The 9,717-nt window shown below is 45.7% G+C and overlaps 1 protein-coding gene and 1 long non-coding RNA gene across 4 annotated transcripts in view; both read right to left on the bottom strand.

The window, feature by feature from the left end:
• Positions 1–238: 238 nt before the first annotated feature.
• Positions 239–9,717, bottom strand: part of LOC134039419 (neuronal migration protein doublecortin-like) — a 32,642-nt gene continuing 23,163 nt past the window's right edge. For 2 of the 3 annotated variants that reach the window (XM_062485281.1, XM_062485282.1), the window contains exons 4-8: positions 8,530–8,632; positions 6,986–7,042; positions 5,729–5,815; positions 2,987–3,084; positions 239–2,845 (exon numbers count right to left, since the gene is read on the bottom strand). In XM_062485281.1, the coding sequence (XP_062341265.1) occupies positions 2,789–2,845; positions 2,987–3,084; positions 5,729–5,815; positions 6,986–7,042; positions 8,530–8,632 (402 nt within the window). In that variant the 3' untranslated portion in view covers positions 239–2,788. The remainder of the gene's footprint in view (positions 2,846–2,986; positions 3,085–5,728; positions 5,816–6,985; positions 7,043–8,529; positions 8,633–9,717) is intronic. The other variant, XM_062485283.1, reaches the window with a different exon arrangement.
• LOC134039420 (uncharacterized) lies at positions 3,718–4,801 on the bottom strand. Its single transcript, XR_009932775.1, has 2 exons — positions 4,396–4,801; positions 3,718–4,249 (listed from the first exon to the last, which is right to left on the bottom strand). It is a non-coding gene; the product is annotated as an uncharacterized LOC134039420 (long non-coding RNA).

Raw genomic sequence — 9,717 nt, 5'->3', positions numbered from 1 at the left:
CTGCAGTCATTGCCAGGCTGTTGGAGCGATTAACACTTTATTTTAGAGGCTGTGTAGAGGATTGTGTCACTGTCAGCAGAGACTGGTCACAAGTCATTGGTGAGAGGGACTACTGTATGTGATGTCATAATAACAGAGTGGCTGGATATGGAGCGTCATACAGTATGAGTCTGCAGCATAAAACAAAGAGCGTGGACTGGTGAGTCATGGGAGACCAGCATAAGAACAGAGTCAGAAGGAGAACTGGAATACAACTCTTTTAATTGCAAAAGGGAATCGGTAAATACATAGAATGAAGCACTGAAACAAGCCACTGTGACATTGCAAAACACCAATAAAGAGGACATTGTAAATTTTCCAGTAACCCAAGTCATTCCACCAGAAATGCATTCAAAGAGAACAGAAAGAGTACATGTGCACCATGACGAAGCATCCTGGAATACTACAAAACAAATGTAGACTGCAGCTCTACAATTCAACACATATAGAAATGTTTTACAAACAGTTTGTCAACAGAGACAGACATGTCTTTGTTTTCCTGTTTCTTTTTTTTTATTATCAAAAGACTTCAATCTAAAAAAAAAGGCACCACAGGGGGCGAGAGGTTCACACCCTCCATCTTGCATGGTGGCGGCGGCTTCACACTAAACAACTGACATTTACTGTTAATGTTAGGCTGTAGAAAATCTGGGGCAAAGAGACGAGATATCGAACAACTGGCGGGAGAAAATACATCGGAATTTGTCCAGAAAAAAAAGTCACATGTCATTTTCTTACAAATCGTTGATTCCCAAAAGGTGTAAAAGTGGACCTGCTGTTGGATTAGCTGTTGCGCTGACATCACAGTGCCCCCTGCTGGATTAAGGTGTCATTGAGGGACTCAGGTGGGTTGTTGCACGATATAGTAGAACTGTGTAGTACAGTATGGCTTTCACAGAGTCAAACATGTCCCAGGGGAGGAAGAGCACCGGTTCACTTTGCTTCCTTACAGTAATGCCCCACACTGTCACACTCTCCTCTATGACTGCCAGTAAAAACCTCCATGACTGGCCTAATTCAGTCAACTTCCTGTCTCACAACAATGTGTAAATAAGATTTTCACAGGACATCCTCCTCAGAAACTTAACATCAGTGTGACCCTTCATGTGTTATTCTCCAAGAACATGATTTTTTTTTTGTTTCAGACAGAGATAGCACGTTAACATACGTTAAAATATTTTTTTACCAACCCCGTGTAAGAAAAGAATCTTCATATGAAAAGTCTTCATATTTCTGCTTCTTCTTATCTTAAAATTGCGATAAATCAATTAACACTAGGTAAAAGTCATGCAAAATGTGAGAAGCTCCACTATTGTTAAGTGTGCAATCTAATTTCCCTAAATGAGCATGAACTAGTCAGATATTGTGTCTTGGTGGGAGCTCACAGTATCATACAGTACTGTTCTTCTTGGGGAATCGAAACATATTTACATTTACCATTTTCTCTTTTTTCAGTCAAATATATACTTTGGCTTTGACATCTTCATTGTCATTAAACTCTTTAGAGTGTGTAACCTGGTGTACCAGCGCCCAGTGGCAGTCATAACAATAGCTGCCAGAGCAGATCAAACTGCACCAAGTGACACGTTCCAGAAATCGGTTTTATTGCCATGGTTACAGTACATGTTGTTACACGACTGCCTCAAAAAGCTTGGTGATTGGTATCTGTGTGTGTGTGTGTGTGATTGGCATCTGTGTGTATGTGTGTGTGATTGGCATCTGTGTGTATGTGTGTGTGTAGCACAGTGCTCAACAGGCTCCCAGAACAGAGAGTTTGACCCGAGAACAGTGCTGCAGCAAGGCTACTTTTTAAAATGGAACTTTCTAGGGGCTTAAACAATCTGTACATTGTATTCTTCTTCACTTCATGTTAAACTAGGGCCTAATTCTTTTGACTTTGGTTATTTTATCCCCAACCCGCATCTCCCTTTCTTCAACTCTATCTGTACATGCCCGGGGTGCTGTAGTTGAGACGTTTGGCCTAACCGTGCATCTCAGTTTGTGAAGACCTTCTCGTCAGAGAACGCGCGATGTTGTCTGAATGTGTGGCGGATGTCGGTATTGACATTATAGAAGCATGGTTATGGTTACAGTATTAGCAGGGATGATGCGATGGCTGTACACGTTATTTACAGCAGATGGGAAAGACATTAACCTAAAAGTGTTCTAATTACTTGTCACACCTTGAATCATACAACGAAAAGGAAAAACGGAAAGAGGAAAATCATTAGCATCAGGAACACAAAAACGTAGACTCAGTCTGATGGACACACCCCTGGAGAAAAGTCTGTTTGCTGCTTGGAATTATGCACATGAAGTGGGAGTGTCTTTTGCGCCTGTGGTTTTACATGGAAGAATTTGGGGATTTTTTAAATATATTTTTCATAGTTTGTAAGGACTTCCTGTTAGTAAATTGTGAGCTCTCTTTAAAGAGGAAACATTTAAAATTCAACTTCTGACAACTGGCAGTTTGGGAATTTTAATGAGACGTGGTCATCTTTACATCATTGTCGTATACGCCCAGCATATACATTTTTAACAATATTTGTTATAAAAAAGAAGAGATTTTGTGGTGAATTCTCAAGCAGCAAAAGGTGGAACAGCCCTAATGGTGAAGGTAAAGTAGACGACTGTCACCAGGAAGAGGCTGGGTGCAGACTAGAGAGGTCCTCCCAGACATTAGGGGGCGCCAGCACCAGAGACAGCTCTGTGTGTCAGGCCAGGGAGAGGCTGCAGCTGTGAGGAACATCTACATAGACTCTCCCAGAGAATCCTCATCATCCAGAGACAGAGGCAGGTAGAGATCCTACAGGAGGGAACAGATAAGAGGAGAATTTATTGTATTAGTAGTTCATATATTCGTCCGATATGAAATGAGACGGGGGGACAGATGTAAGAAATCGGTCAACAGAGAGGGGGAGGAGAGGAGGAAAGGACCGGTGAGTACCTTCTGCTTACGGTTGCTGCCAGGACTGGTGGGGGTAGAGGTGGGGGACTGCTTGGAAATTGGGGTGGAGAGCTGACTGCTGGACCCTGTCCCATTGGCTGAGACAGAATCAAACACAAAGAGAGGAGGGAAGAGAGAAAATAGGGAGAGATGAAGAAAGAAAGAGAGAAAGAGAGAAAGAAAAAGAGAGACCTGGGGGTTAGATCGTGTGTAAGAGCAGCCAGACGCTCTCCCTGGGCCTCGCTCTGCCCTCAGCCTCTCCAGAGGGGCTGACTGGCTCTCTGTTTGTGCCTCAGTTTGCCTCCCCCTCCCGCCCCCGCCTCCACAAACACTGTCTGGTTGCTAGGATACCTGCTGGACCTGGTTTAAAGCAGTGATGGCGGTTTGTGTAGTAAGACTTTTAAAAGCCTTTTGTCTTTAAGGGACAAATAGAATCCTTGAGGACCGTCTACAGAGCAGATGGCTTGTTTCACTCTGGGCCAGTCAGGACTGTAAACAAGTAGTTTTTTGGCTTCAGCTGTAAAGCTGAACAACGTCAATGCCATCAGGTCCACCTTTTCATCCCAGGACCGCTAAAAGTGTCTGTTTTGCTAAAAAGAAACTTTATGAAGTGCTACGTATAAATGGAATGTCCTATTAATTCAGGCAGCATAAAAACAACCAATGTAAAGAAGCGAGGTGTCAATAAGGATGGATGCAGGAAGGGGTTAAGCAGAAACATGCACCACAAGTAAAGGAAAACATGGCTTTTATTCAAAAAGAAAAGTGCAACAAAACTAAACAAACAAAACCCATAATGGAGTGAGAGGTTGCCAGACCACCATTGAAGAAAGAGGGTTGGGAGGGGTTAGTATCTGGGTTTGAACGAGCAAGCTGACCATCAGGGCGAGAACTATAGCATACAGTCTCAGATAATCAGTATACAATATCATATCACATACCAAACCATTCAACAGTATATCAATTGTGCCTGAGTTAAATAAAAACACTGAATGCTTTAACAGTACTCAATATAAAACAGTATTATTCTGTTGTGTGTGTTCGTTTAATTCAACAGGATAACAGAAGATAAAACCAAAGACAGATCTTGTGTTACTGGGAAGATCATATAGAACATATGACATTTCAAAGAGCCTAGTTAACCCTTTCCAGTAGAGGTGTATGACCCCCATATGATACTGAAAGCTTACACCAGGAAACCTTTGACCTCCCTTCTAATCTTTATCTCTCTCTCTCTCTCTCTCTCTCTCTCTCTCTCTCTCTCTCTCTCTCTCTCTCTCTCTCTCTCTCTCTCTCTCTCTCTCTCTCTCTCTCTCTCTCTCTCTCTCTCTCTCTCTCTCTCTCTCTCACACACACACACACACACACACACACACACACACACACACCCACACACACACAAACGCCACACACACATTGTCACCTGCTGACCCTTCCAGCCTGTCATCTTTAGCCCCTCCCTCAGCATCTATAGACATATTAGGGGCCACCAGCCACTTGGCTGCCTATTTGCTGTCTCAGAGGCCCCTTTGACCCACCCCTGCAGCGACTGAAACATGAACAGCTCAGGACGGGAGGGGGGAGGGGCAGCAGGACCCAGGAGCACACCCCGATCCTCCACCCGCCCATCCATCTGGCTGTGGAGTGACACACGGTGACAGGAGGACACCTAGCCACGCGTTCTGCCGCCCGACTACTGACCCCCGCTGTGACCCCTTTGACCTTAAATGAGACTTTGAAACTGCTGCCTACCCCAGGGAACGTGTGCATGTTCTAAAACCTCTCTCGCGGCCCCTTTCAATCTTTCTCCGTCTCTCTTTCTCACTCTCTCTCCCACCCACCCACCCACCTCTCTCTCTCTCTCTCTCTCTCTCTCTCTCTCTCTCTCTCTCTCTCTCTCTCTCTCTCTCTCTCTCTCTCTCTCTCTCTCTCTCTCTCTCTCTCTCTCTCTCTCTCTCTCTCTCTCTCTCTCTCTCTCTCTCTCTCTCTCTCTCTCCCTCCCGCCCTCTCTCCCTCCCTCCCGCCCTCTCTCCCTCCCGCCCTCTCTCCCTCCCTCAGTCTTTCTCTCTCTCTCTCCTTCTCTCTGCGTGTCAGTTCCACACCAGACATCGTATGTCACAGATAATACCAGCCCCGTAGACAGACAGCTGGTCAGTTCCTACAACCCTAACCCTCTGCAGCACCTTTGTTTTCCCTTTAGATTCCGTCAACATATCTGGATTAGTATAATTTCATCATTCATAATCTGCACAGATTATCCCGATCATACAAAGGCTGGATTTTGTGTCCCAATTTCTGTGTATTATTGCCGGGTTTTGGTAAACGTGCAGGAAGTGATGTGGTGAGATTAGAAGGTCCATTCTGCTCAGCAGAATCCAGACTTCCTCGACGGACAGACAGGGTCTCTAGACATCCAGGCTGACCAATGACAACCCAGGCAAAAACATGCAAATTACATACAGACATAATTCAACATAAAAAAGAAGGGAAAAAAAAACTGAAGCCAAACTCAAAACAAGTAATATAATGAAATTAAAAACAACTTATATATTGTAACTGACAAGTAAAAACTGTATAATCATGCCCCCATATCAGTTGGATAGGTCTAGCTGTGTTAAGAATCAGGAAGGAAGCCGGTGTTTAAAGGGGAGAGAATAGCTCTGTATCTGCAGTGTATGTGAGGCCAGGCAGGACTGCGTCCCAGCGTGCAGGGCAGAATAGATCAGATAATAATGGGCTCACTCGATTCTGCTGGAGACTTGCTACGACGGATCGGACCTGGACTCTTAGAGATCCTCTGGGGTTTGGGTCCCTTCATCACCCTGCATTCTGAGGGGACAAACACACACACACACCCACACACACACACACACACACACACACACACAGATACCGATAGAAGAAGAAGCATTAGAGAAATAAAGACTGAGGCCATTGTAGTTGCAGTAGTCTGTTCCACATAGAAAGGAAAGGCAAAACTGACAAAAGAACAGACTTGGATACAAAGACACTGAAAACAAACAATGAGAACACAGAGACTGTATTATGTTAATTCAGGACCAGACTGCACCCAGATGTGTTTATAATGAAGCTCATTGTGACTGTCTTGTTTTTAATTAGAGTCATGGCGCAAAGCTGGGCAGGATCAGCTGTACAATTTACTGCTTTATGCAAGCATTCAGGCAATTGCTTAGTAGCTATTACTCAATGCATTTTATGTATGTATTTAACATAACTGCAGGGTGTGTTCTACAGCAGACAGTTTACAGTGTGTGTGTTTTGCATGCTGGCAAGGTTCACCGTGTGTAGTATGTATAGCAGCTAAGTTTCTATGGCGCAGTTTATTCTGGGTCATGGCATTAATGAGGCTAACTAACAGTATGGAGCCCACAGCCACAGACTGTTCTACCCTGTTCTGTTCTACCCTGCTCTGTTCTACCCTGCTCTGTTCTACCCTGTTCTGTTCTACCCTGCTCTGTTCTACCCTGCTCTGTTCTACCCTGCTCTGTTCTACCCTGCTCTGTTCTACCCTGTTCTGTTCTACCCTGTTCTGTTCTACCCTGTTCTGGATAGACCCACTCATATGGAACCAGGACCAGACCCACTCATATGGAAAAGAGACAGAAAAATTCTTAAGATGTTCAACCTGCAGGTAATGTAAACATTCAGAGTTAATTCTTGTATCCCACTGGGGGAATTGTTACCATTAAATATACACAACCTCTATAATGTACACAGAGTATAAAACCTGTCTGCAATTCATGTTCTGTATGACGTTGCATAAGTTTAACATCGTTCAGCTTGCCTTATCTTATTTACACAGGTAAGTGGACATTCTCGTAGTAAACATATACAGAGTACAAAGTAGCACGGAAGTCACATATGTAAACTCTACAAGGTTCATGTATATCTTTTTCACATGGGGAGGCCCAGACCCAGTTCACGTGGATGTCAGCCTGAACTTGACGTGACCCCAGAGTGCAGAACCGGCCTACTGACCTTGGTTATTATAGCCCGCCGGGCCTGATTTGGGTTTGGTTCCAGAGGGGTAGTGTGCTGAAAAAAAGGAACCACAACATTAAAGCACACTGGTATCTCCTCCTGGTTCAGAGAGGGCAGGCAGTGGTGTGGGGGATGCATGGACCCTGCCTGCCCCCCGTCACCCACACTGGAGCTGGGCACTGGAGCTGGGCACTGGAGCTGGGCACTGGAGCTGGGCAGAGCGGATGAGGATCCCGTCCTGCCCGTGAGGCTCTACGGTGGCGATGTCAAGGTAGAGAATGAGAGAGGGGAGGCTGGGTGTAGAGATGTATAAATAGACGTCTGGAGGGAGGGAGGGAGGTGGTATTGTTTCTAAGGCTCCTCATCTCCTCACGTGGAACAGCAAAGGATCTGACCCAAACCTGTCACCACCCAGATGAATGTCTGCTGCTATACACTGTCTGCTTCCTGCGCACCTCACAATCAACACGCAGCCACAGCCCTGTGTTCCACAGCCCTGTGTTCCACAGCCCTGTGTTCCACAGCCCTGTGTTCCACACCCCTGTGTTCCACAGCCCTGTGTTCCACAGCCCTGTGTTCCACAGCCCTGTGTTCCACACCCCTGTGTTCTACAGCCCTGTGTTCCACAGCCCTGTGTTCCACACCCCTGTGTTCCACAGCCCTGTGTTCCACACAGCGTGGTCCTCTGAAGATCTGCACACACATATCAGCTGGGATCTCATGCCATCTCTCTGCGTGTGGAAGGAGTTCACTTGTCAAGACCTCAAACACCAGACAACAGCACCTTCTAGTCCTTAGCTTACTATGACCCTTGATATTTGGACAATGACACCCCAGAGACAGCCCTAATCTCTCCATCTACATGTCTAAATCACATTTACATAAACTCCATCTTGATAATGAGCTCTAAGGCAATACTCATTTGAGAGACTTAAGCTTTGGACTCAGGGGAGTGAGTTATACCAAATCCGTCCATGTACACATGACAGTACACCTATAGCTGCTGGGGTATAGTATCATCTAGCAAGGACACAGGGAGATGGCCATGATGGGTTTTCCAGTGTCGAGTGACTGACGAGACATATGCATAGAGGCTGACGCTGGTGTTGACATTACTATGAGAGGCCTCTTGACAAAATCTCAGTTAACTGGGTTGTAGGTATTTATTTAACTTCAGGATTCTTTCCTGTTGAGTTCCTCATGTCTACAGTTTTATGAGAGCAGTCTGTAAATGTTTGCCATGAATGAGTATGAGAGATGTACATTTAGTGAAAGCATGATTTGAACCGATGAACATTCAAGAACAATGGTGAATATAAGATAAGAATACAGAATAATCACACAGATCCTATGAATTGGATGAGAATACAACCTGCGTTGACAAAATAGTCACTTTCAAAGGAATGTTTTGTGAGACGTGAAGCCTGTGTTAGAGCTGGAGGGCAGCAGTGTTAGTGTGAGGAGCTGTGAGAGATGGGGGGGGGAGGAGGGGCTGAAGCCCTGGACATGATGTGGGGAGGAAGTGATGTCATCCGCCTCACCATTCTCATCCAGGGAAAAGTCATCCTGGGCGTAGCGGAACTTCTCTGGTCCACAGGCAATAAACACATCATCATCCCCGAAGAAATCCTGAAGGCAGGTTACCTGGCGGAACAGAGAGGTGACGAGTTAGCAACGACACAGCACATCTAGAACTGACCGGGTCAAGGGTGACAGTGACCTCAGATGTACATTTACATTTAGTCATTTAGCAGACGCTCTTATCCAGAGCGACTTACAGTAAGTACAGGGACATTCCCCCGAGGCAAGTAGGGTGAAGTGCCTTGCCCAAGGACACAACGTCATTTTGCACGGCCGGGAATCGAACCAGCGACCTTCTGATTACTAGCCCGATTCCCTAACCGCTCAGCCACCTGACTCCCTATGTAATGTAATGACTGAAGGTCATTGTGTGAAGACACACCTTCAGTGGTAGTCACACATCTAACTGACAGAGCAGCCAAACCCTGGAGCCATTGTGTGTCCCAAAATGTGGCTCCGAAAAACTGCTTCCTTTTAAATTCCCTTTTCCGCTTGAGTGCAATTAAAATGCTGACTGTACTAATTAAAAAAGATAATACACTTGTATTTGAAGATTATTCCATAGCTAAGGGGCTAGTTCACAGATTTAGCTAAAAGCCCTGTTAAACACCCTACATGGAGACTGAACCTGAGTATGCCTGAATAAGACCAATTGACACATGGGGTCTTAAACTGTAAAATCCAGGATAAACACCATGTTTAAGAGAACAGGAACCTCGACTACATCCCAATTAGCGAGATCCCACTCGGCCTTCATATGTAGATTCACAGTAGACAGGCATTTTGATCTCAACACCAACTCACAAGACTTTCCCTGGCTGCGGTAGCAAGCTCGTGGCAAGCCCCCGGATGTAGGTCAGCTCTGTGTCTCTGACACCCGACACGTTGGACGGTTGTTTATACTACAGACACACAGTGACAGAGTAAGGTTACTCCTTTCACATGAAGGCTATCTGCTCACTGGCCTGGTGCTGACTCCAGTCCCTCCTCCTGTCCGCTCCTCTGCAGCTGTTACACTGCTGAGTGGACAGAGGCCTCTGGCCCCGCCCTCATCACACAACCCCCTCCCAATAGACAGGGCCAGATACTCAGACCAGCAGGCCTATCAGGGCCTCCTACTCAGGGACCTCAAAAACAAAGACCCACCC

Source organism: Osmerus eperlanus, chromosome 19 (assembly GCF_963692335.1).
Source record: "Osmerus eperlanus chromosome 19, fOsmEpe2.1, whole genome shotgun sequence".
Taxonomy (NCBI): domain Eukaryota; kingdom Metazoa; phylum Chordata; class Actinopteri; order Osmeriformes; family Osmeridae; genus Osmerus; species Osmerus eperlanus.
This window is presented reverse-complemented; position numbering and strand designations above follow the sequence as displayed.